The sequence below is a fragment of the Drosophila serrata genome, unplaced genomic scaffold, assembly GCF_035046125.1.
Source record: "Drosophila serrata isolate PLE 108 unplaced genomic scaffold, ASM3504612v1 contig_231, whole genome shotgun sequence".
NCBI classification, from domain to species: Eukaryota; Metazoa; Arthropoda; class Insecta; order Diptera; family Drosophilidae; genus Drosophila; species Drosophila serrata.
Window position 1 is genome coordinate 95,443 of NW_028257129.1, and position 27,329 is coordinate 122,771.

Below are 27,329 nucleotides of genomic sequence, written 5' to 3' on the forward strand. Positions count from 1 at the left end.
AGAATTTCGGGTATTATCGGTATAATCGATATTATCGGAATAATCGATATTATCGATATAAGTTGGAATTATTATTAAAAAATTCTTCAATTCATATTATAATAACTTTTAAAATTTAGAGGTAATGGAGAATATAATTTTTTCTTTCTTAAATATTATAAGTATTTCGGGTATTATCGATATTAGTTAGTATTATTATTAAAGTATGCTTCAATTCATATTATAACAACTTTACAAATCTAGGGATAATGGAGAATATAATTTTTCCTTTCTTAAAAAGATATTTATTAATATTATAAGTATATCGGATGTAATCGGTATTATCGATATTTGTTATCGGGTATCTCCCAGTCGACTATATCTTTCTTTTATATATCTCTGAATCCAACTTTCTGTTATTGCCCAAATATACGTGTTCTTTATGATGATTGTTATTATACTCATATGTATAGGAAATACTCGTATAAAGTGCGTGGCTTCCTCCCTGAAAGCATTTAATTTTGGTATATGTACATGTGTGAGCATTTCTTTTTTTTTTAAAGCAATTTTTCAATTTTTATGAGGCCAAAAGGCATAAATAATGAAAGAAAGACGATGCTACGCATGTATAGGGTCGGTCGCCTGAATGCGGTAAAGAAGAGTAATCAAAAAGTGCGTGCTAACTAAATTGTTATTGCTTTCAAATGTCACGTATCATTATCATAATTTTTTTGCTTGACATTTTTAAGTAGCTGCCATAAATGTTTATAACTTCAGCATACAGAAAGTGTTTCTATTAACTGTGCCCAAGGCCGCACGCCTCACGGATCCTTGGACCTCTTAACATTATTGGACCCGAGGGACGAGCAGGAGCAGGAGCAACAGCAGGAGTACAGGACTCCAGGTACATAGGCACCTTGACATTCATAATTCATAATTTATGTCTGCATCCTAAGGAAGGGCTCTTTTCCTGTATGTATTTTAATTCAACTGCTGAAAGGTGGCAGATGGAAGATGAACGATATTTTTGTCCACCTGAATGTTATGATTAAAACAAATATAATGGCAGGTTTGAGGGAAAAGAGGAAAATGTTAAACAAAAACCCTTAAAGCTTATAGTTAAAAACCAAATGTATCTGTCAAATTAAAGCTCATGTTGTTGGCCAAATAATTTACATATTTCATTAATACAATGTGTCTAGACATGGGTTTCCATTGATGGCCTGGCCATATGTTTTGATTAGTTATATTTTGCATTAATTTACAGGCATATATGCATACATATATATGCAAATAAACGCAGATGCTTTCATAGCAAATAAGGCAAATTAAAAATAAAAAAAAATTTGCATGAAAAACTTGCCTTACAAACATTAAAAACTAATCAAACTTTTAAATACACTTCAACCGCAGCAGACTTAAGATTGAGATATTGCAGGAGGAGGGGGAGGAGGCGCAAGAGCAAAGGACGCAGGACAATTCGACAGGCGTCTTAAGAGGCATCGGCATCGACATCGACTTTGATTTGTTGCCTCCGTCGCGTCTCATCTCATCTTCCCCCCCTTAGACACGCTTCTTTTTTAGCCCTAACTTTGGCCGGACTTTTGCCTTGTTGTCAACGTCAACAGAAATTGATTGCTCGCCGAGAACACCCAGCCTCAATCTGCAGTCTTTGGGCTCTCAAGTCCGGGATTTCGCCTGCCACCCGCTACTTATACCCAACCCTATTGGACTACTGCCTCTGTGGCATTTTCATTTCATTCGGAGTTGAGTTTACTTTGCGCCAAAAACTTTTACGCAGAGAGCTTCTGAGGCTCCCGTCTCCGTCTCTCGTCTCTCGTTTTCTCCAGTGAATTATCTTTAGCCAGCGGACCAGGGAAGCCTACTCCCCGGCCAAAACTTTGACACAGTTTAGGAACCAAAAGTTTAATGGAATTTGTCTATGGCATCGCCTTGCCCCCCTTGACTCCCCAGACTTCCGTTCGCTGGCCCCGCAAAAATAAATAAGAAAGCATTAAACTTCTTTTTAAAGCAATTAAAAATTCTTTAAGACTACGGAACAGTTTTTCCCCTCCTGAGACCTGGCCCCCCCTAAAAGTCGGCTTTTCTTTGTGGGAAGGCCACATAATCTGCGATCGTGCCATGTCTTGAGAGGGCACAAGAGTTGTTAGAGGAAGAGAAAACAACGGAAGAAGAGGCTTAACTTTCAGATTTTTAAATATATAGCTATGGTAGAAAATAAGATACTAGATCTAGTATTATAATATATTTTGTTTGTTTATATTTTAGGTAGAGAGAACGTATTCTAGCAAGGCAAAAAGTGCTTTAATGATAAATTACCCGATAGTATGTTGAGAGAAGTTTTTCCAAATCAAACTCATAATGATTTTCACATCTAAAGAATTGTAAAAAAAATAACTTGAATTTAATTGGTTAAAAGGACAAACTTCACTTGAATTTTTGTATATCCTTAAGTCAAACGTATATCTTTAAAAGCAACTAAAAATCAAAGAATTAAGATGCATTAAAATGATGTAATTAAATCTTATTAATAAATAAAAGTTATACCACCCAACCCTTATTTTGTTGAGCAATTTGATAAGTGGAATATGTTTCGAAAACAATTGTTTATCTAAATTAATTAACCCCCGGATTGTTTGCTTCCTCTTCGACTTATTTTTTTTGTTGTGTTGTGCTCCACGGGGCGTATGAACAACGGCGGCTTCTGGTTTATTGCTTACGCTCCCACAGAGAAGGCATAAAGCTTACACGGACACACACAAATACCAGGCATCATTATCAACACTAAACGCCACCCAAAAACACCCAACACACACCCAGCACACACACAGTGGAGGGGAAAGAGGAGTAGGGCTTATAGGGAACTGGTCTTAACTACTTTCTGCACGTCTGCTGATAAAATCGATAAATTCCTTTTCGTAAAACGAATTAGGAAACTAATTGACTTGGATTTCGCTTAAAGAATCTCACATAAATCGTTAGCTTAAGCGTGATTCTGGCAGTTGAATGCGTTGGTGGCATTTCTTAGGGAAGTCTTTAACGTTTCGCCACAAAATTCAATGGCAATGGCGAAAATTAGAGCAGCACTTGTTTGTATTTTGTAATGTAAGGTAACATTTTTCTCCCCCATAAAATGATTTAAAATTTTAATTATAGTCCGTTAAATGTCATTAAATGTGAAACATTTTGCACCCCGTCATTTTGATTGCTCCACCTCGTCGTCGTCCTCATTGAGAGCCAGCGAAGCGTTGACAACTAACAAGGCTCAAATATTACGTTCACATTTCCTGGCTCCATGCACTTGCCTTGCAATTTGATTTACAACAAAACACACACACATGCTGGACTCTTTTTTTTAACCTCTGCAATTTATACCTATCTGTGTAGGCATTTCATGCTCGGCTTATTTGTGCAGACGCTTAAACACCTGAAGTTGCATTAAAAAAGAAGTACAGAACTAGAATATTTGCACGGTGGGGAGAGACCTGCTCTCATCTTAATAACTTACACGAAGGTATTCATGGGATTACCTCTTGTTAAGGGCACTGAAAGGAAAAATTTTAAGGGATTTTAAGTTAAAATGTCAAAATAGCATTTGATATTTTGTTACTAAAGTTCTTTCTTAGTTTGAAAACGAAAAGTTAAGAAGATATTGTTAATGAATTTGCAATATCTCGGGAAGATTAGTTAAAACTTTACATCAATCGATGCTGAATCAATGAAATAATGACTAGTTTTTGATTATGTTAATATCTAAAGTCATAATACAAATTGTCCTTGAAAAAGGTAAAAATTATACAAATACGGAACTAACTATAATTCTTAAACAAATTCTACTAAAATAACACCTACAAACATGTTTTATATTTATTTATTTACATAAATTTTACAACGATGAATCCGTATCAATAGTTTTAAAAATATTCTTTTGATTGACATATTTATTAAAAACTTAAGTAATGTAAGGTGTGCGCGAAGAAAAAAACTTCTCGGAAACTTGTCCAGAATAGTTTTTCATATTTATAAATTCATGTGAAGTTGCAATTTCTTTTGCACTCGTTCCGCTGAGAATTTCAACAAACATGCAAATATATAATTTTAATAAAGTGGCGAAACCAGGAGTCTGTTAGACTTTTCCCACAACCGCAAACTCATCAAAATTCCAACCAAAAAAATAATAATAAAAGAGGGGAACCTGCCACAGTAAGTCACTTGACAACGTAGAAGTTGTCGTTGATTTTACAAGTACTTTTATTGTTCCTGTTGATTTTGTTGTTCATTTTTCCCGCTGGTGTCTATACGGAAATGGATGCTTTTGAAGCAGGAAAATGTGAAATTTGAAGTGAATGTCCCGCAAAATAATTTATTGTAGATTTCCTGTTTTTATTACCTGCCCAGCGGAGTAAATGAGCTCAATTTATATGCAATTTGTTAATGAAAAGTACAAGATTTTAGTAAAAGAATCTTGTATTTGGCTAATTGCAACAACTTTACTAGATATATTTGACTGAGAAAATACAAGAACGCCATTTTTCTGCGTTCTGTCAAATAATTAAAAGAAATGCATCATTCTTCTGCTGATTTATATATCCAAATTTCGTGTTCATAATATAAATCCATGTAAATTTTGATTTTCTCCTGCTTAAACGTTTGACTCTTTTTATCCATCTTACTGAGCTGGGGTCAAAGCTCTCGACAGGGTTACACACATACCCTTCTCAAGTTCAAAAAATTTATTGTTTCAATAGGGACAAGCGACACATACAGGCACCGAACAAAATAGAATAAAAACCCGATATACTAAAAATTGAATTTCTATAAAAGTTTCGACAGCATGCAAAGGACAAACTTTGTCCATGGACTGGCGCTTATAAGGACCGAAGGTAAGGGGGAAATGTTAGGATCACATACGCTACCACGCCCAGTAGTCTCAGGAGTTGGCAAAAGAGTTAAGGAGCCAATCACCATGTCCTGCTCTGTCCTTCACTCAGCCGTTGAGACCAATCGCATAGTGATGTATATCGAAAATGAAGCGATATATATCGAAAAAGAGAAGATAACTTACAAATTGCTTTAAATATTTATGATTTTACTAGTAAAAATAAAATTTACAAGAGGAAATCGTGTTTTATCTTGTTATTGTTATTCTTGTTATCCTTCCCAATGGTACATTTTTACATTTTATTTATTTTTGGAAATGTTTAAGGGCAAATATTTATTAATAATGTTTTGATTATCTATGAAAAGCTTTAAAAATAAAGTTATAAGGTGATATTTCCCAGCTTTTGCATTGAAACTTGAGATAAACAAGATTGCTCCTACTTTTGGAATACTCTGTAATGAATCATATTTAAATGAATTAAGATATATATTTACTGTGATCAATAATCTAGTGATCAAATACTCCATAATACCGATAACAACATGTTAAGTCAATTTCTAAATCTGTACAATTTCAATGCAATGACATTATTGCCATCCCTAATCCCGTTTCTTTTCCTGCAGTTCCGGTTCCTTCCTTCAGCGGTCCACAGAGAGCGCTGTCAACACTTGGACTTCCGGTGGCCGCTGCCACTGCCACTGCCACTGCCATTGCCACTGCCACCGCTGCTGCTGCTGCTGTCAGCAAAATGTCACCAGCATGCACATGGAATCGCTTTTCCCAGCTCTCCAGTATTTGATTGGGTCTGGGTTTGCGATTGGCCGCCGACATCCTGCCGCCCTTCGATTCTGCCATCCTGGCTGAATGCCTGGCCAGGAGCATTATTTGCTTTTATTTCTGCAAGTCAATAGCTTTGGCTTTGGCTTTTAAATTTATCGACTGACGTTTGATGCGCTTCATTTAACTTGGAAACATTTTTCAACTCAAATTCCTTGGCCCCTTGTGGCCCCCCGTTTTTCAGTTTTAGAAAATACATTTTCACCGTTTCCCTATACCTTGTTCAGGGTACGTTTTTTTTCTCATCCGTTGGATGGCAGATGTAAAGTGTCATTAAATTTCATCGCACCATTGATGCGGCTGAGCAAGTAAATTCAAAGGAGTGTGGAACCAATTTATTTATTACTTAAACTACAAGAAAATCCTTTTAAAACTTTGATTTACAAATTTCGATATATTATTGAGTGATATAAACTATGACAGCTTATACTGCGGTTTAATTTTATTGCACATAATATAAAAACGTAATTTTAGGGAGATGAATTTGATTTTAACATGAAAAGAAACTTGGTTGCCCGAAGTTTTTATACCCTTGAAATACAGTTTGAAATAAAATTAATGAATCGTATTAGAGATCGATCTTAACTTAGCTTAAAATTGTTGATTCGATATTTATCGATAGTTTTAAATTACATTTTTTTCGACAAAATCAAAGATTTAAATACTCAGTAAAAAGCAAAAGAAGCATTTATTTCACTTCAAAAATTCAATATTTAAAATATTAAAATTTGTACCAATTTTTGAAAAGTTTAATGAAGTAACCTCTTCTATTATTTGTCTAAATTTTTGTTTTTGCCGGTAATAGCTAGATCGACATGGTTGTTGATGCTGATCAAGAAATATATATAATTTAGAGGATCGGATATGCCTTCTTCACAGAGTTACAAGGTTCTGACTAAAATTACAATACCCTGCAAGGATAAATGTAATATGTAATATATGTATGAAAGCTAATCAGTTAATTAAATGTAAAAAGTCTCTAAAAAATGTGAAATTAGTTTCGATTTATTTTAGGCTATAACTATAGCTCTGACAAAGAGACATTAGTTTTTTAAAGAGGCTACCTACACTTTCAATAGGCAAAATGCAGTGAACTGCAAAACTTGCATCTTCATGGCTATTTTATTTTCCAGTTAGCCGCCATATTTTTCCATTTTCTGAAGCACAGCTATACTTTCCTCCCCCTCGATCTATCTTTGTCCTTGAAACAGGAGGACGAAGGCATGCCCCACTCCCACTTAACAAATATCAACTAAAATAGCTTTATATATATATTGCTGATAATAAAAATAAAGCAGGATTCGCTTGAACAGTCAGACAACAGTATTATTTGGTGCATGGGAATGTCTGCAATGGGATGAATTCTAGGAAAGGCAGGAGATACCCGATACTCAGAGCTTACATACATGTTAAACTTTAATTTAACATAATTAAATTGTTTTAATTATTTAAACATCAAACTAGAATTTTAATATATATATACGAAAAAGTCCTTGCAAACTGCCAACTGGTGTTATATCATCCAAAGGAGAGCAACTCGATCAAATCTAGTTGATTAGGGAAACGGGCACAAAAGCCGTTAACACGAGATAAACCTTTGACTTGGCTCTCAGCATCGCCATCTCCCAGAGATGCTATATGCAGTCAGCCAAGTGGGCGTGACCGGCTTGTAATAACTTACGCCTTTTGACACAGATTAAGCCGGCATAAAGACAATGCTGGGAATCAGGAAACTGCAACGATGACGAGGACAGAAGTAAACTTGGCCAAAGGATTTCATGACCCCACCTCCCACATGTACCTACATACATATGTATGGGCGTGTGTGGGTGGTCTGTCGCCCTTATTGTTTGCCTTGCTCTATGTGTGTGTGTCCAGACCAGTGTCCCCTTCCCACAGCGCTTTTCCATACATTTTCCATACCAAGCTCATTCAAGCCAGTCTGCTGCTCATCTTCATTGTAGATGACAGCCTCCATTGTCCTGTGCCGACTCCTGCAGCGACAGCAGCTGTATTTTTAGCCAACGGAGACAGAGCACCCAGATCACACACATTACCCAGAGCAATCCCCCCACATATTTTCCCATTAACTTGTTCTTTTTTTTTGGTGATTTAAGCCCGTTGCCTTTGTGGTGGCACAAATCATAAATTTCCCGCATAACTCACTGATCTATGGCGAATGAAAAACAAAAGATCTCAACGAAATAAGTTTTGGAAATATAATTAAAACATATAATGAAGCCTAAAAGAATGCAAGAATAAACTATTGAGTTCATTACTTAATGTCAAATGTACGACTTTACATGAATTTTCCGAATGCGATTTGAGTGTAGAGTGTAGAGAATTTTCTCCTGTCTTGCATTTTAGTTGCTGGTTTCGTTGAGACAGCTCCATGCATAATATGAATTTTACTTCCAAACGCATCGACTAAAAGGAAAATTCTATGCATTTTATATCGTGCTTGGAGGGCATTCATACGATGAATGTAAGTCCACACGCCTTATACATATTATACATATGCAGATGGAGCTACATTTTGCCACATGAGGCAAAGACTGCTGCGAAAACCCTTACCTATGCTCATTGCGGATCTATAGACGCTTTCCCGGGTCCTCTGCGCAGGACTCTCATTTGCTATTTCCCAAGGGAACTCGGCATGTAAATAGGGTTAGTGTGCGACGACGTCAGTGGGTGGACTTACCCTGTTGCATAATGCATTCCTTCGTCTGGTTAAGAAATGACAAACTTCTGTACATCCATTTCAGATTCTAGGCGAGGCATTAAGTCTTGCAGATACGCATTTGGGAAGGCCATAAAATTAGGTATTGGTAAGTGCAAAACGCTAAAGTTGTTCCTTATTAGTAAAATATGTTAAGTGCAGTAGAAGATTATTAAAGAATAAGTGAAAATTATATTTAAAACTTATTAGTTTTTGTTTTGATATGAATTTAAAAGCATTTCATACTTTAGCTTTATCAAAGCTTGTTAAATTTATATCATTGAGACAGAACTGTTAGGTATTCATTCTAGTTAAACAATTTGATAAAAGTGGTTTTCAATGTGACACCTTTTGAAATTAAACATTTATACCATGTTTTCTTTTAGGTATTTCTATAATTCGTATCATTCATTAAGAATCTGTTGTGATCTATAGTTTAAAATATCCCTAAATGATATAGAAATCAACTACAACTTTCTCTACACACCATTTAAGTTGTGCATAGCTCCTGGAATATACAGAAATATGATTATATTAAATCTTTAACTTTAATGTACCTAATATATAAAGCATGAGCCTGGCCAGATTACTTTTACGAATATGCCCGGCCTCGTTTCAGGGGCATTGAAGGTATCCTGTGCCACGTGCAGCAGAAAAGCCAGAGGAGCAGTGGGGCGACGCAAGTGAATGTTGCAATTTCTGTTTTGAAATTGGCTTATTTGGGTATTTTTTATGCGCTCGACATTCAACGTGGACCATGCTGCTGCTGCTGCTGCAGGGGCCTGTAGTCCTTTGGCCTTTGTTTTGTAATTGTTTTGAAACTGGGTGCAGGATGCCGGGTGCCGGGTGCCGGGTGCCAGGCAGGCCAGGATACGGTAGGCGGCGAAAGTTAACGTCATTGTCGTTCCTAAAACTCGACGACGTTGTGTCGCTGTCGTTTGGAAAGACCAAAGGAAGAACGGCGACATTAGCGGCAACTGTTTTGAGTGCCGCTTCCCGTCGGTCTGTTCTTTATCGTTCCTGCCAGAGAGTCGTCTCCACACTCAAGCTCCCAGCCACCCAACCACCCAACCACCACCCAACCACCCAACCACCCAACCACCCAACCGCCCAACCATCATCCGCAATTCGCCATCCGCCGGCCGCTTTCAAGTGGCATTCGAGTGGCAGCCATTGTGCAGCATTATGATGAAAGTTTGTGTCACAAAATGCAAATATTTGAAAGGTAATTGAATTTGAACTTTGCCGCCCGTCGTCCTTGGTTTGCTAGTTAGCTACTTTGCCTGCCCGCCACTGAACACAGTGTACAGCAGGATAAAATCGTAACAGAAATACGGTATCAATTCGATATGTGACCCAAGGATATCTGTATAAAAGACGCCCTCTTTTAGCAATTCGATAGTGTTTTTGAATATTAGAAAATTTATATTATCGGTGAGTTTAAACAATATTATAATAACTAATCTGTGCTCTAGAATTTCGGTTTACAATTACGTTTATACATATTAAATTAGTAGACATAAAGACTAGAGATTCCAAAGCAAGTTCTAAATCTATCTATTCATCTATTGCAGGTTATTTCTTATAGTTTTTTTAAAGTAATTTTTTAATATAAATCAATTTACTGTAGCTTTCTTTATTTAATAGATATGGAGAGAAAACTATGACAGCAATACTCGTTTCTGATTCAATTTATGGAATTCCACAGTATCGTTAAGCTAAAACTTCCTTTTTCAGTTCTAGTCGCCCTTGTTTTTTTGTATTTCTTTAAGTTTAAAGTACCCAATATCACGCGTACAATGTCATTGAAGTTTTAAGTGCAAATATTTGGTAAAGAGCTTACATGTTTTATTTATTCAAGCTGAATGGTCAACACAGCACAAATCCAAAGCGAACTCTTCGCTACCCAGCACTCATTTGTTTGTCGTGCAAATTATATACAACATTTGCACTCATGATGGCATTCAGTTTCCATGTTTCGAGTACAAATGAAAATCCATACAAGGCCGGAAAACACACATCTGCTCCCTCGGCATGTTATGTGCTGTGTTTTGGGGGAATGCCCCAGGTGCAGACAACAATAAATTTTGTTGAAAATAAACAATTATTTGGACATGATTGGCTTTTTGACTGGGGATTTTTTTTTCTTTTCAGTTCAAGTTTCAAGTTACACCTTACATCTAAACTTGGTTTTTGACATTAATTAATTGCCTTGATTGGGGTAAACAAATTTCAAAGAAAATAAAGAAGTTGCTCTACTATCTTTTGCCTTTGCTAATGCCAAAACTTGTTCGCGAAAAGACCACGTCAATCATCTGTGACTGTAGTGCCAAAGCATCCGTGTCGATGACTTTTGATTGAAGAAAGAACGCGACGAACTAGCAGCAGATTGATGGCTACAGGCGCGTTTCCAGGCCAATCACAGTCTAAAATGCTTTACAATTGACAAGTAATCGAGGCGACGAGTGTGTGTGTCCCGGAATTCAACGCCATCGCGTTCAGTTTTTCTTTTCTTTTTTTTCGGATTTCAGCGCGTGCGAATTTCTAATTTCATTAAAATTTGCTCAAAGGGATGTTGGAGCCCCCAGACGTTGACAGAAACAAATCGACACAATAGACGTCAAACACATGGCACAGCGGAATTGTGGGCGGCGCCAGCTTTTGGCAATCAGAAATTCCCGATCAAAGTGGAAAATCGATTTTAATTGCAATCTAGGCGCAAAAGCTTCACTCCTCGATTAGCGGTCAAGTGGGTGAGGGTCCAACGTTCAGGGAAAATTAAGTGGATGGAAAATGCCAAAGTAGCCAGAGGTGAAAATTCACTTCACAGTGGCTCTATTTTTATATAAGTGATTTTTGATGCAGGGAATTTTACTTCTCCTGTTTGTTTTTGTCAGATTTTCTTGTATTTTTTTACAACTAGAAATTTGAAAGTATATTTTGACTATTGCAATATCAATTTTAAGTGTAATTAGCACAGTTTTACAGTATTACTTACTAACTAGACTAGCATATCAAAGTTCTCTAAATGAAATTTCATTATCACTTTAAACCTCTGAAAAATGTAAGCACTTTCTTCCTGAAGTCAAGTGAAAAATTACTTTAGAATGGCACACCTATGTACATATATTTTTTAACATATTATCTTATCCATGATTTTAACGTCAGTCTAGTTGTCAAGATATTTGACCAGTTTTGTGATTTCTTTAGTATTAAAACAGACACGTGACCACACTGATCGGTTATGTTATGTTCTCGGTTCTTTTAAAAAAAAGTTTTTCCTTTTCCGTTCTTCTTTTACTATTTTCTTTTACTCTTAAGACGCCAAAATTGATTTGATTCGGTTGATGGATCAATAGTGTATCTCAATTCGATTTCTTCAAAATTATGACGGAAATAATGCAATCAAAGGGCTTTACCCTCCTATCGAAATCCTGGTTTGGCCAGCGTTTATCGTGTTTGCTGCTGAAACCCATGCGAATTCAGTTGCACCACAGAGATCCCACATCCTATCCCCATTTGCCGGTGCGCGAGGACATCAAGCCGATGGAATCGAAGGATAATTCGAAGGTCTTTGACGCCTGTTGGCAGACGATGCGTCGAACGGAGTACAAGTGCCGCTCCGACGTCGAGTTCAACTATCCCTCGTTTATCGATGCCCGCAAGGCGTGCCTCAGTGATCCGTGTGCCAACGATTTACCGCCCTGGGACCTCACCCACTACAAGCCCCAGGATATGTGCAAACGCAAGTATCCGCGCACCTGGGACGAATGCGTTGTGAAATGCCGCAAGCGAAAGATGAAGTGCGTCCCCTTGCCGGTGAATCCTCCACGGCGACAGCGTGTCCCGGTGAAGAGTCCCTGTCCGGTGAACTTGTGTGTGCTTGGCAAGCCGGATCTCGATCTTACCGAACCCTGTGCGCTAATGAAGCCCACCCTTTGTCCACGAGTCACGATGCCCAATTGCTGTGTGGAGGCTCGCGTTCCTCCCAAATGCCAGCGTCCCTACAGGGGCGGCCGCTGCCAAAGGCGGAAGACAAAGTACCCAAGCTTCTCGGAATGTTCACACGATCCTTTGCCGGGACCCTCGCCCATCGAGTGCACCTGCCTTATTAAACCGTCCCTCTGTGAGATGTGGAGGCATTACCGTAAATGGCACTGAGCCAACCGCCTAGGGAATATTTTGAAAATTAAAAAAAACGCACCTTTTATTTAATACAGACCCACTAAATTGTGCTCCCAACTAGTCACGGTCGCCAAATGTTAAAACAAAACCATACAATATTATCAACATTCATTTTCTTTCTTGGCAACAACAATTGGTAGCACCTAAACGGGTGGATGGCAATTTATGTTAAGAGAGGTGCGAAAATATAAAAATATGAATGAAAATTGTACAACTAATTGGGTTTCGATTTAAAAGGCTTATTTTCTTGTGACTTTTGGTGTTAGAGATCCCTACAAGGTTGATTTAAAACAGTCATTCCAGTTGCATGTCTTTTTTATCGGAACAATTTCTCTCAATGTTCGATAGAAAGATCATCATCTTAAGATCTTAAGCGCAGTAAGTAACAGATTTTGTAGATCTATTTAGGCACAAAATCAACATATCCGATCGGTATTATTGTTGGGTTTTTACTGGATTTGATTCGGATTTTAAGATCGTTTTACAGTGGCATTAATATTTTGTTGAAATATCTTTTGATTTTAAATTATATATTTTCTTGGGAAGCATAGTATTAAAAGCAATTTCGTATAACCGCAAGAGTGTACAATATTTTGATTGCCGAATTCAGCTTAAATTCTTGTTTTTTTTTCATATAATCTCGGGTTCAAGAGCTGATTAGTTTCCCCCTCTAGTTTTAGTTAGCAGATCGTACTCATTCAGATCGGATCGTTCCGCTCAGATTTAATTTTATTTATTCCGGAAAAGTAAACTGTTTTGATAAGGACTGAATATTTGTGTCGAATTTTGTTTCGTAAATTTTCGTCAGAGTCAAAAAACGAAAAGTTAAATTGAACATGATTACATTATATGTTCTACTTCTGATGGCTCTCTCTGTTCTTGGATACCAAGATCTTGACAATTTTTGTCCCTGTCGAGATTGTTATCCTAAAGACAATCAAAAATTCTCGAATAAAGAGGCTCCGTATCTTCTATTAATTATCCTTCAAAACTGCTCAGACTTAGAGGTGGCGAAACTTACACCCAATCTTATATTTTTCCACGTGCGGGGGTGCCAGAGTGACTTTAAAATGGATGTACTTCCACCAATGAACGATCTGATAGACCTGAATTTCACCAGATGCTCCATTCCCGAATTGCCTAAGTACCAGTTTAAAAATGTTCCAAAATTGAATTGGCTCACACTGATGGCAAGTTCGTTAGAAGTATTATCAAACGAAACCTTTGAGGGACTCTCTCTGCTAAAGTATTTAGATCTGCAGAATAACTTGATTAAGATCCTTCCGGAAAGAGTTTTTACTCCGCTGTCGAATCTTTATTCGCTAAATTTGAATAATAATAACATCTCAACTCTGTCAAACGATATTTTCCTTCGGAACTCGAATTTGAAGGAAATTGGACTCAGAGGAAACCCATTGAAAATTGTGAGTTTAGAGTTTCCTATTTGGACCTACAATACCATCATTTCTCTCGATCTGAGTAATTGTGAAGAATTGAGGGACTTGAGATTGTCTATAAGAGTAACCGATTTATCGCTGGAGACCAGTGGAGTGGAGAGCTTACAGCTTACCGGAAGTATTGATAAAATTGTTCATAAAAACAGTAAAGTAACTCGTGCGGATCTTAGTGGAACCAATTTCACGCAATCATTCGTAAAAGTCCTTTGTGACTTGCCATCCCTTGAGTGGCTGGATCTATCGAATTCCTCAAAAAATGCCGATGACTCTTTCTTCGATTTGTATAGATTCATATCTTGCAATTTCACCCATCTGCGTTTCCTAAACCTGTCCCGAAATCAATTGAATTATCTACCGCGAAGGCTTCCCCTTTTTGGAGCCAATCTAACAACCCTGGACCTTTCCCGTAATTTACTGGATGACGCATCCCTGGAAAACTTATTCGATTTGGATACCCCTCATGGGCAAGAGGACAACTTTCCGAATCTCAGGTTCCTTAACATGGCCCGTAATAAATTGGAGAAATTACCACAAAGGTTTCCCCTCTTTGGACCCAATCTTACAATCCTGAATCTCTCCGATAATTTACTGGTGGAAGTATCGCTAGAATCCCTTGCCAAAGCCCAGAATCTTCAAAGACTTTACCTGGGGGGAAACCGCCTGATCAGTTTTGATTATCTATCTATTTGCGATACGCTTAAAAACTTAAATCGGCTGACCCTCTATAAAAACACTTTTAATGCCACTTTTACCGGCAACATGACGAAGTACTTCGGCGACAAAGGTTTTCTCTTAATTACAAGAAAACCGAAAACCAGGAATAGAACGAGAATGGAACGGAAAAGTTCTGAAGAACTTGGTTTCTACAAGAAGAAAAACTTAAGAAGCTCAAGAAACTAAACCAGGCAATAACGGGAAAAACAATGGTTATTTTAAGATATTTGAAAATTCTTAAATATGAATCATTTTATTTTTGAATGTTCTTTGTTTTTTTTTGACAAATTTTGTTATATTAATATTGTTATATCTATATATATAAAAATGCTCTGTTCGTGTCTACATCCTTCATAGACTTGAAAAGTTCTGAACCGTTTAAGCCCAAATTTTTAGAGAACATGCGTTGAGGTTCCAGCTCGGTTATTGTCTACTTTTGATGTTGATAGCTTATCTGCGGTGGCGAATATATCTATTTTTTTAGCGTTTCCAAGTGCCCCTACTGCTGCGCCATCTACAGGCAGCCAGCTGAATCAAAGCATTTCCTGTCAAACATTCAAAACATATTGAAAGAAGAAACTTGAAAAGTTCTGAACCGTTTATGCCCAAATTTTTAGAGAACATGCGTTGAGGTTCCAGCTCGGTTATTGTCTACTTTTGATGTTGATAGCTTATCTGCGGTTGCGAATATATCTATTTTTTAGCGTTTCCCCGTGCCCCTACTACTGCGCCCTCTACAAGCAAATCAAAGCATTTCCTGTCAAACATTAAAAACATATTGAAAGAAGAAATTGGAGATACAAATTTTATTTTTTGTTCAGGTTCAGTAAGAAACGAAGTCATGCCACCAAAGAAGTCGAGATTGGGTCGTCGTATTCGCAATACAGAAGCAAAAAGACGTAAGATTACGAATATGACTGACGAAGAGCGGGCCTCCATCCGAGAGACGCGGCTGCGCGATGAAATTTTACTCATACAGGTTAATGGTTCGGAGGACCGATTGCAATCATATATTGAAATGTCGTCAGTTGTTTCATCAGTACATTGTCGATATGTATGCAAAAATTGAAACAGAACGTTTGCTGTTCCTCCGATTGAATCAGACGAAAATTCGGTCCGAGGAATATATCCATTTGCGGGATGCTGTGATGAATGACCGTAATACAACCAACGTTGGAAAGCTCACGATTTTGCCATCCTCATACATAGGTAGTCCGAGCCACATGCATGAATATGCTCAAGATGCCCAGGCATATGTTCGTTGCTACGGCCGTCCAGACTTATTTATCACCTTCACATGCAATCCAGCTTGGGACGAGATAGTACAGCTGTTATTTCCTGGACAATCGTATAGGGATAGGCATGACATCACAGCCCGTGTTTTTAGACAAAAGCTCAAGTCACTGATGGATTTCATTGTGAAACATGGAGTTTTTGGATCTGTGCAGTGCTGGATGTATTCAGTAGAATGTCAGAAGAGAGGATTGCCGCATGCGCACATACTGATTTGGCTGTATGATAAAATTACTCCAGACGAAATTGACAATGTGATATGCGCTGAGATTTCACGGGCCGAGGTTCATACGGATTTGCATGAAGTTGTCATCAAGAACATGATCAATGGCAAATGTGGTACCCTCAACCGAAGTTCACCATGCATGGTAGACGGGAAGTGTTCCAAGCGATATCCTCGAGCATTTACAGCCAACACCGTAACAGGGGACGATGGATATCCTCTGTATAGGAGACGGTCAACTGAAGATAGAGAGACTTCGGCAACTTTAAACATGAGAATTGGTGATATTGAGGTAGACAATCGTTGGGTGGTTCCATACTCAACACTATTGTCAAAATCATACAAAGCGCACATCAACGTAGAATATTGCAATTCCGTGAAATCGATTAAAAATATCTGCAAGTACGTGAATAAAGGCAGCGATATGGCAGTTTTTGGTGTTCAGGCAGAAAATGGGGACAGCAATGCAGTACGAGTTGTCGATGAAATATCTCAATACCAGGCTGGAAGATACAAAAGCAGCAACGAGGTTGCATGGAGAATTTGTTCGTTCCCCATTCATGAACGCTATCCAGCTTTAGTTCACCTGGCAGTCCATTTGGAGAATGGTCAACGTATCTATTTCACAGAAAGAAATGTGCAAGAAAGAGTCCTGAATCCGCCAGCGACAACTCTGACTGCCTTCTTCACCTTATGCCAGGAAGATGATTTTGCCGGAACATTGATGTATTCAGAAGTGCCCTCTTAACCACAATATGCCACAGAGAAACGTGGCAGGGTACAGCTAGTTTATATATATAAAATAAAAGGTCAATGTCAGGCTGATACGATCTTTTCCTACAGAAATCGACTCTTTTTGACGATCGATTCATATAAATATTTTTGGAAAGTATACAAATGTATAATCTAAGGTTCATAAAGTTTAATTATATTACATTGTTATTTAATAATCAAAACGATTAAAGTGATTGCTAAGCATTTTACCGACTAATGAAAATAGTTTAAGAGTTTTTACAATTTGGAAACGTTTTGCACGCACATTTCTCTGTGTTCGAATTTTCAAATATTGCATTTTGGTGTGCGGAAGCGAAGGACCAATGACCTGACCAATAAATTCAGCCAAAAGCGACGCATCAATAAGCCGTTAACTAGCGGTAACAATTCCTAATATATATACGTTTCGATTTCCCTGCTTTCATTCCCTGATTTATGGGTCTGTGATGTCTGCGATTTTTCAAGTTCTGGTAATTTGATTTTTGCATTCCCAAAGACCTCCCTGTTTCGAATGCTCTTTGCCAATTTGATTTGTATCTTTGTAATGGAATTCGTATTTTTTTTCCTCTACAGGCGTTCTAGCCGTGTCTGGCAATCTGAAGATACAGATTCGCAAACTCGCTAAGGCGAGTTGCACTTGTCACGCAATCTGGCGCCAATTTGCACATTCAGTCATTGTCACAGGTAAAAATTCACATTTTAAATAAATGCACACTATTCTGGAATAAACATATTAACAATACCTTTTCTTTTTAGCACAAATTCAGATGAAACTGCATAAGGAAGGAAGACAGTTTAATCTTAGTTCCTAAGACAACCTGAAACCAGTTCTAAATTTGAATGGAAAAATAAACTTATACTGAATACTTTTAGGTTATATTACGAAATCAAACTAAAACAAATCTCAGAGCTCCCTTACCCCAAAGTAACTTATATTTTAACACACCTTAACCTCTTTAGAAATAGGGTTTAGGCCCAATGCCACCCAGAGATGATCTCAAACTCTTTGATGGGCACTGATGTGACCACGTTGCACCTGCCAAGTTACGCTGATCGATACACGGACACCACGCGGCTCCTTCGCCTCAAGTTCATCGCAAAGGTGTGCCCGAAGTTAAAGGTGCCGGCCCTTAGGTTGGCCATTGATTACGTCAAGACTACCTTCAATGTCAAGCTTTACGATGAGCTCTATAGTTCCCTCTGCGGCCAGGAGGGGGAGAGAGACGAGGAGGTGCTGCTGCCCTATGACTCCTACTGGGTGGAGGACAATATGCTGGAGGCCACTCTACTCCTCCAAGAGCTGGACGCCGAGCTCAACTTTAAAAAGTCGAATTCGAGCAGCGGCCATGTGCGTCGTATTCTGGAGGAGATCGGCGACTATCACGAGAAGAGCGGCAACCTGCAACTGGCCGTCAAGTTCTATGCCCGGACAAGGGCCTACTGCACGAGCAGTGACAATGTGATCACCATGTTCCGCCACCTGATCCGGGTCTCCATCTACATGACCAACTGGTGGCATGTCCTCAGCTACACTGACGAGGCCAAGCAGTACGCCTTGGGATTCGAGAATCTTGCCCAAGAGGTGCCACCTCGTCTCAGCTGTGCCGCTGGCCTGGCCAACATGGGTCTAAAGAACTACAAATCGGCGGCACTGCATTTTCTGGCAACGCCCTTTGGTAACTACGATTACGACAAGATTGTGACCCCGGAGGATGTGTGTTTCTGTGCCGGTCTTTGTGCAATGGCCACCTTCGAGCGTGAAAAGTTACAGGTAGACGTCCTCAGTTCGGAATCCTTTAAGCCTTTTTTTCTGATCTCGCCCAAGATGAGGAGCACCGTGGCCAATTTCTACGAGGGTCAGGTCGAGGTCACTTTAGGTTTGTTGGCCGAAATTGAGTATATCGTCCGATTGGATGTCTATCTGTCACCTCATGTGGATGCACTCTATAAGATTATCAAGGGCAGACTGCCAAAGGGAACAAGAAACACTGATGATCCTAAAAAACTCGGTATAACGAGGGCTTAAGTGTCATGGCAAGCTTGTTATAAGGATAGAAAATGAGAAAGAAAATAAATTCAAATTGTTGTAAATTTAATACAAATCGTAAAGACTTTTATAGGTTACAATTCTTGCAATTCAAAATAGTAATACAATATTTTCACGACAGCGCTAAAAATACTAATATAATCTGTCTGTAAAAGTCTTGAAGTAAATATTCCATAAGTTTTAATTTAAAATTGAGCGATTGCAAGAGAAACTATTATAGTAATAAAGGCACATCGAAACATACGCAAGACTAAATATAATTAAAATTTTCCCATCTTCAGTGAAACGCACGAAAGAACTTGAATGTTGGAAAATAACAAAAAATACAATTTTATGAAAGCTTTAGTTCTTTGTACCGACGAAGAGTTTCCCTCTAGAAATAACACCCTGTAATCTATATTAAGCATTTATTTTAACACAAAGAAATGTACAAAGACATTTGTTGAAAGCAATATATATTGTAATTATGAATATTATGAGTAGCTTGTCGGCAGTTCATCACCTTAATATCCTCAACTAAAGTACCTTGTATCTTATTATTACAATATTAGCAAACTGCAGTGCAGCAAGAGCTCAAAGGTTGACTAAGGAACAAAAAGAAAAAGAAGGAATAGAGCAGGGTTAAGGGGCACAAGGATAGACAGCAAGTGCCAGTGTTCAAAAGATTAAAGTGAAATCGTGAAATATTGCACACTTGAAGAGATTTTTATGAAGCCTTGAACTGGGTCTCAAAAGCAGGGGGATTCGGTGAAGGTGGAAATTGGGCGGCTTGTACTACGCTAACGAGCTTAAAGATGAAGCACAAAGTGCATTCCGAAATTGCACTTAGGATATATATACCTTATCCTTCTGCCTGCAGGCTCAAAATTCACGGCAATAAGCGATGAATACCACTCGAAAAATAGCTAAGGATGGATCAGCTTTTAGAGCTGGGAAGATAGTTGTAAAGTTTAATCATTAGTGACTCAAACTTTTTCACTTAATGATATAATTGTGGCTCCTTCTTATTCTAAAGCTATATTTAAGATAGTTTTTTTCACGTGTTAAAATTACCTTAATGTCATAAAAAAACTTAATTGTAGACTTTACCTCAAAAGAATATTTAGCATGTAAAATAGGACCATGTTCAGCTCTGGTTTTGGTTTTAATATTCATAAACTTGTCGACAATTTTGCAGCTTCAATTTATATCCAGTTGGGAAAACTGTAATCCAACTTCCGGAGTTGGCAATTTGATTTCATTTTTGATCAGCACACACACAATGGTCAAAACGTTGGATTAAAAACCAACAAGAGCTTTGTGAAATACCAATTTTTGGAGTGGCTGTGAGAGCCACCTGAGCTGGGGCGTGGGGACGGAGAATACCTCTTGGAAGTCGTGGAAAACTTCGGCCAGACATTGTGTTGAGTAATTCTTTTGTAATGCGGAAGGAAGCTCAAAACAACACAGTGCACAGCGACATCCGGGGGGCGGGGCCGGAAAAGGAGACCCAAGAAAAGGGAAAGGGGGTGGAACAAAAAACTATAAGACAAAGCGCAGAACTGACCTACGTGCAGCAGCCAAAGGGGATGGGGAAAGGGGCTTTTCGCCTGGTTCAAGATAAATTGCTGCAGTGTTTAGTTAATACTTCTCTGACCGTCCTACGCCTCGGCCTTTGCGTTCAATCCAGCAGGATGCTGGGAAACAGCGAGGCAGCCTTCCAGCTAGCTAGAAACAGCGAACAAGAAACAGCAGCTGGCCCGACAAGTTTATCTTTTGTTACATTGACTTCCGCTAAAAGATACTAAACTGGAAAACATTCCTCGTTCCCCGCTCCTCACTCCTCACGCCCCAGTCTTCTGTATGGGTTTTCCTTTCAGGTTACCGTCAAAGTCCTGGCGCAGGAAGAGTTAAGCTCAAATTAAAACGCAGCTGGGCAATGGCCTGAAAGGGGGCGCTGGCAAAAATCATTGTTCTGGAAATAGATCTCTAATAAAAGTGCATTGTTACCCATTAAATCTTCCTTTGCCATTGATAGAGAAAACTACAGCTGGGGCTGAATGAATATTCAAGTTCCCTGAGTAGGAGGAGGAGCATGGGAAATATCTGTTATAGTTTTCACATTTTCTCGTTCGAGCAAGCACAGGAAACCCTCTCTCGCTTGCCCCAAAATAAGTTTTATATATTTACTCGACATTTTTATACCGCAGATGCCGGATTGTTTGAAATGGAGTCGCCGGACCTGAAGCCTAGCCAGATCGCGGCCATGGTGCTATCGGTGGGGGCGGTGAGCGCCATCACCTACTTCAGTGGCCAATGGATGCTCAGCCTGCTGGATCCGCACTGCAAGGTGCGCAAGAGGGCCAAGAAAGTGGCCGAGGAGCAGTTGCGCAAGTTGAACTCGGCGGCGGGCAGGGAGGATCGAAAGTTTCGCACGCAGGATCTCAATGAGCACGAAGTGATGATCGCCGCCCTTCTAGTGGCTCCCGAAGACATTGATGTGAGTTGGGCGGACATTGCCGGACTGGATGCGGTGGTCAGTGAGCTGCGAGAGTCGGTGGTTCTGCCGGTGCGCCATCGTGATCTCTTCTCCCGCTCGCAGCTGTATCAGGCGCCCAAGGGTGTCCTGTTGCATGGACCGCCCGGCTGTGGCAAGACGCTGATCGCCAAGGCCGTTGCCAAGGATGCTGGCATGCGGTTCATTAACCTCGACATAAGTGTACTAAAGGATAAGTGGTATGGCGAGAGCTTGAAACTGGCCTCGGCTGTGTTTACTCTGGCCCAGAAGCTGGAACCCTGCATTATCTTTATCGATGAAATCGAATCCTTTTTGCGGGTACGCGGCAGCGGGGATCACGAAGCCACGGCCATGATGAAAACCCAGTTTATGATACGTTGGGATGGTCTAATTAGCAATGCCAACGCCTGTGTCCTGGTGCTGGGAGCCACCAATCGGCCGCAGGACCTCGATAAGGCCATCCTGCGTCGGATGTCACTTCAGTTCTATATAGAAGCGCCTCGCGATAGCCAGCGTCTGGAAATATTGCAACTTATCCTGCAGTCTGAGAAACTGCATCCCTCTGTTAATCTCAAGGAGCTGGCCCGCCTGGCCACCGGCTTTTCGGGATCGGATCTGCGAGAGCTTTGTCGCCACGCCTTCATATGCCGCATGCGTGAAATGATGCGCCAAAAGGACGAATCGAGATCGGCTAAGGAGGAGACCGAGGTCGTGGGGGAATTCAAGGATTGCGTACAGTTGGAGATTCGTATGGATGATCTACTCAAATCACTGATGACCATGAAGGTGTCAAAATTCCAATCGCTAAATGCCTGCGTCGAGAAGGATCTCGAGCTGGATTGAGGTCACTTCAGTAATAATCGCTTTAAATTCTCTATTGACGTGACATAAATTTTTGTTTAAGAATATTATTAAAGTTTTGACTAGGCCAAAAGAGTAAGGGTCTTCAAAAAAACCTTAATTCTTCCATTGCCTAATTTCGAGCAGGACTTCATCATTAACCTCTGGCTGCCGCTGGCCTAAAGGACTTGCCCGTACCAATATTTTCCACATTTCGTGGCATGCATGAAGTGTTTTCGCTGCCATGAGGGGGAGACTGCAACCAGGAGGCTAGGAAAGAACACACAGGGAAGACCGGTGGCAACAAAAACTCAAAAATAACAACGGCTATGGGCAGAGGCAACAAAAAATCTTTTATGTAAAATTGAATATTCATAAGTTGTTTCACAGTTGCGGCTGAAGTCTAACTACAGGCCTCAGTCTCTGCGTCGCTTGTCATACTCTCACTAAAGGGTGTTTTTATAATTTTCATTAATTTAAACATTTCAAAATGGCATAAAAATAGAGGAATATTTTTAAGGTATGAAAAAGTTTTCTTCAGGTTAAGGTTGTAATAAAATTCTTGGCATTGTTATTGCACTTCAGACTGTATTCCAATAGAATTGAATAAATATATTTTACATAAAAATATATTGTATAATATATAATATACTATAAATATAAAATAATCTATATAATATATTCTCAATTTAAGCTTCTTGTTTTATTTATGAAACATTTTTTATTCATTACGTTTTTTGTTTAATATTTTCATACTTCCTCAATTAGTTCAAAAGCTTGTTTTGACTCAATAATATGAGTTTTTATTATAATACTATTAATAGAAAACAAGGTTAAAAATGTATATATTAGAGATATATATAATTTTTTAATTTTTAGCTACATTTTGCATTTATAAAATATATTTTATTTATGGCATTTTTGGTTTAATATTTCCATTAAATTTTTTTTAGGTTAGCTTCTTTTTGATACAATATTTTTATTCTTTCTTATTTCATCTTGCTTAGACGATACCCTACCTTAAATTTTAATATACCCATATATTTATCCTTTACTTTACTTTATATATTTCCCTAATTTAATGATTTTTTTTAAGGGTATTTTAATATTCAGTTTTTGAAATTAAGATTTCGCCTCGTGTTGGTGGTATTTTTGTTGCCTTGGACGCGCAGTTGATTGTTTTTGTGTGCAGTTTCGTTTTGGCTGAGTGAGCCTGCAGACGCCTCTTTCCACCCACAAAGGACCTTCTCACCCCCCTTTGCACATGCACATGCACACGTACATACACACATGCAAAAGATGCCGTTGTTTGCTATTTTGTCATGCAAATTGTATTTATTGCGGCCAAAAACCAACAACAACAACAACGGACCTCGAAGAGAGATAAGGGGGCGGAGCCTGCGCCTCTTTCCATTGTAATTGTTTGCTATTTGTCATTGTGTGCGCGAGAGCGAGTGCGTTAGTGTGTGTGCCTGGGGGGGTGGTGTGTGTGTGTGGTGTGTGTGTGTACCCCAATGTAAACAAGAAAATTGACTGCCGTCGGTGGATAGCAGAACTTGGGGGGGAAAATTCCTGGAATTCTTGCGAATTCTACAATGACAAAGTCGGGAATGTCCATCGCAATTATGCAAAGGACCAGAATTTCGTTATGCTTTTGACAAAAGAATTATATTCATACTTTCAATATAAATAAAAATATGTTTCAATAATCTATTAATAGCATAAAGAAAACGCGAAAATAAACTAAGAAAACGTATAAAGAAGTTGATAGAAAGAAAAATATATAGATATTTTGTATATCCTTGAAGGGAATGACAATTTTAAACAGCTTGTTTTTTGTCATTTTGATTATTTAAAAGTTTCCCAGTCCATAAGCATAGGTTGATAAACAAAAAACATTATTACTGTAAAGGAATCTGAGCCAGAATCTTTAAATAACATTAGTCGATTTATTAATTTAATTTTATAAAATGTTAAATGCAGTACTCAGATTTATTAATCTTATAAAAGCAAACATAGAATAGGTTTTCTAATTAAAGTTCATGCATTTTTGGCTTTGTTATGAATATTTTAAACTTTGATTTATCGATGAAATTCTCATAATATCGATAACTGTCGATTCAAAGAATGCGATTACACATAAGATCCTATTTCACATAAGATCCTAAAATTAAATAAACTACTGCCTAACTAAATTTGTTTCCTTTCTTGTTTGATAGCAATTAAGAGAGTTGAAAAGAACAAAACATAATTAAAAACTTAACACGAAATTTAATACAGTTAATTTAAATCGTCACTTTTTACAAAAATAAATAAATACAAAATGTACAAAAAAGATATTCCTGTATTTCTTCCTATAGTAAAAGAACACTTCCTATCTTAATAGCCGCCTCATTTAGCACTTTATTATTTGCTATTGAAATTTAACTCAACTCGGCATAATAATGCAACATAAAGTGTCATTTTTTGTGGCATTCTGGAATTTTAATTTAAATCCCTTTAATCCTTTAGTTACTATTTTAATTACAATAAATTCTGCGGCAATACACTTAACAATTAGCACGCCCTCCAGCAGAGAGCACTTCTTTTCCTTAGCTGTTAAATTCATAATAATCATAATTTATGTCATTTGGCTTCAACGGCAGACACACACATTTATTGATGACAATTATGTGAAATTCTTTTAAGTGGAATGACAAAAGTTTATTGAATTATTAATTAACTGCAATTGCAGCATGCAAAATTTATATATTATGGCTGTCACCAAGAGGCTAGGAGGGGCAGACGACGACTCGCTCTGAAGTGAATTGAGCATCATTAAATTATTTTAATCTCATTCATAATTTAATTGATTTAAATGGGGTTAGCGATTGCCCAGCCTCCTGCGCCCTTATTAGCACACTGCGTCCGGCAAAATGTGCTGGCTTAGAATAATTGATGACATTTAATATTAATTACACTCTACGATTTAACTTGAAACCTTTAATTGTTTATTTCAAACGATATTTATTTTTTTTCACTCCGCTCTCGACGCTTTAACCAATTTCATTAGCTCGCATTAATCATGCACCGCATGTTAATAAATATTAATAATCCTGGACCAGCAAGCCAATTGCCAATTTTAGCCTATGAAATTTCCGGAATATTTTGCATAAAATTCTACTGATTTATGGCGTCGAACAACAAACACAACAACGACAAGTTCATTCAACGAGTTGGTGTAGAAAAAATCATCCAACAAATGGCAATTAATTATCTAGTAATAACATGAATTTGTATTATAATTTTCCATTCGCCTTTTTGATACTCTAAGCGAAGATTTACAAATATAAATTGAAGAAACTAAAGCATACAATTTAGATAAACGAATGAAATAGTTGGAGTTCTTGAGGTCTGAAGAAGTATCTCTAATTTTTTATTGAATTTGATATATTTTCAAATGTTCCTTAAAACAAGTGTATTATACCAAATTTGATTGCATCAAAAGGGTATTATTTTCGTGGTTCTTCTGGCCATTTGTTGCATTCGTTGCAATACTGGTTATTTTACCCTCTTGGTCATTAAAAGCATCTGTGTGCCGAAAAAAAAAAACGCCGGCGAAAACTATAAAACTTGTTTGAAAGAGACACAACAACAAAAAAATGGATACAAAACAAAATGAAAGATGGACACGGACAGAGGGGATCCTGGCGAACGAAAGTCCTTTAAGGGAAATAGTAAAAACTGTGCTTCTGCCCATGACCATTTCTATTTCCTTTGGCCATTTCTAAAATTTGCATTTTTCATGCCACAATGTATGTATATAAAATGCATATTTATAAATCTTTTAACTGCACACACAAAACGCAAAATGGGACACATCAAAAAGCTAAAGCACAGACAGATGGGAAAAATGTTCAAATAGGAAATGAAAATTCTGGAAAAAAAGGAAAATAAAACTCAAAGACAGGGCAGCGTTGGTTCATTTTATACTAAATACTCTAATGTTACTGATAATAACATATTGGAATGCATGAAATGAATTGATTGTTGCAAATATTGATGATATATGCTAAATTAATTTTTAATTTTATTTTATTAAATACTTTTGCTAATATAAACCTTCCTTTCCCAAAGCTAACCATTTCTATGGTAATGTAAATATGTCAGTACACTTGAGTAGTGTATAAAAGTAACTGAAATAAAACTAATACAAGACCATTCAAATTCACACTTTTCACATAAAATAGAGCAACAAAAAAATATATATAAAAGGATATAAAAATGTGTTGCAAGTCAGAAGTGAATGAATGAATGAATATGACTTTGCCACACCAAGCAGAACACAATAAAACGCTAGGACCTCCCTGGGCAGCGCACTATGGGGATAATAAGAGCATTTATTGATGAACTCAGAACTATATTTATCAAATCAATTATAGTTACTAACGTTTAAAATTTTTATTTCTCTAGAAACCTCGTTTTTCTTTTAAATTCATGTGGAAAACTTCAAAAATATGATTAGCTAAGACTTGTGCTTAAATTCTATTTAATATATTGAGTTTAACCTTTTCCCTATTTAGTTTAAGCATTTTTTAAATGATAATTTTTTTGTTAAATAATATTTTAGAGATAAAAGAGTTTTTACATACAGTTTTTTAAATTTTTTCTATACTAACTTTGTTTGGGTTCATAAAATATATAATATCACATGATAATGTATGATCCCAGAGTACAAAGGGTGCCAGTGTTGTCAATAACCTTTTTCGAAGTATTTTCTCCAATTGACTTAAAATAGATTGTAAAATGAAATTAGAAATTAAAAAAAAATAAATCAAACAAAATTAAAAGACACAATTTGTGACTTGACTAACAATTTGTA

General features: G+C 37.7%; 4 protein-coding genes across 4 annotated transcripts; all 4 read left to right on the forward strand.

Moving 5' to 3' along the window:
- The first annotated feature begins 11,612 nt into the window (after positions 1 to 11,612).
- Positions 11,613 to 12,834, forward strand: LOC110186027 (uncharacterized). Its single transcript, XM_020955063.2, has one exon. The coding sequence runs from the start codon at positions 11,826 to 11,828 to the stop codon at positions 12,597 to 12,599; it is 774 nt and encodes a 257-aa protein (XP_020810722.2). The 5' UTR covers positions 11,613 to 11,825; the 3' UTR covers positions 12,600 to 12,834.
- A 548-nt stretch (positions 12,835 to 13,382) lies between these two features.
- Positions 13,383 to 14,980, forward strand: LOC110185903 (uncharacterized). The gene has a single exon (XM_020954916.2). It carries the CDS (start codon positions 13,460 to 13,462, stop codon positions 14,978 to 14,980), a length of 1,521 nt encoding a protein of 506 aa, XP_020810575.2. The 5' UTR covers positions 13,383 to 13,459.
- A 2,873-nt stretch (positions 14,981 to 17,853) lies between these two features.
- CSN1a (COP9 signalosome subunit 1a) lies at positions 17,854 to 19,186 on the forward strand. Its single transcript, XM_020955062.2, has one exon. It carries the CDS (start codon positions 18,076 to 18,078, stop codon positions 19,108 to 19,110), a length of 1,035 nt encoding a protein of 344 aa, XP_020810721.2. The 5' UTR covers positions 17,854 to 18,075; the 3' UTR covers positions 19,111 to 19,186.
- Positions 19,187 to 21,179: 1,993 nt separating this feature from the next.
- On the forward strand, positions 21,180 to 22,534 carry LOC110186025 (outer mitochondrial transmembrane helix translocase). The gene has a single exon (XM_020955061.2). The coding sequence runs from the start codon at positions 21,206 to 21,208 to the stop codon at positions 22,469 to 22,471; it is 1,266 nt and encodes a 421-aa protein (XP_020810720.2). The 5' UTR covers positions 21,180 to 21,205; the 3' UTR covers positions 22,472 to 22,534.
- The last annotated feature ends 4,795 nt before the right edge of the window (positions 22,535 to 27,329 follow it).

Coding starts and splice junctions, on each gene's coding strand:
- LOC110185903 (XM_020954916.2), top strand. CDS start 13,460: ATGATTACATTATATGTTCTACTTCTGATGGCTCTCTCTGTTCTTGGA.
- CSN1a (XM_020955062.2), top strand. CDS start 18,076: ATGATCTCAAACTCTTTGATGGGCACTGATGTGACCACGTTGCACCTG.
- LOC110186025 (XM_020955061.2), top strand. CDS start 21,206: ATGGGAAATATCTGTTATAGTTTTCACATTTTCTCGTTCGAGCAAGCA.
- LOC110186027 (XM_020955063.2), top strand. CDS start 11,826: ATGACGGAAATAATGCAATCAAAGGGCTTTACCCTCCTATCGAAATCC.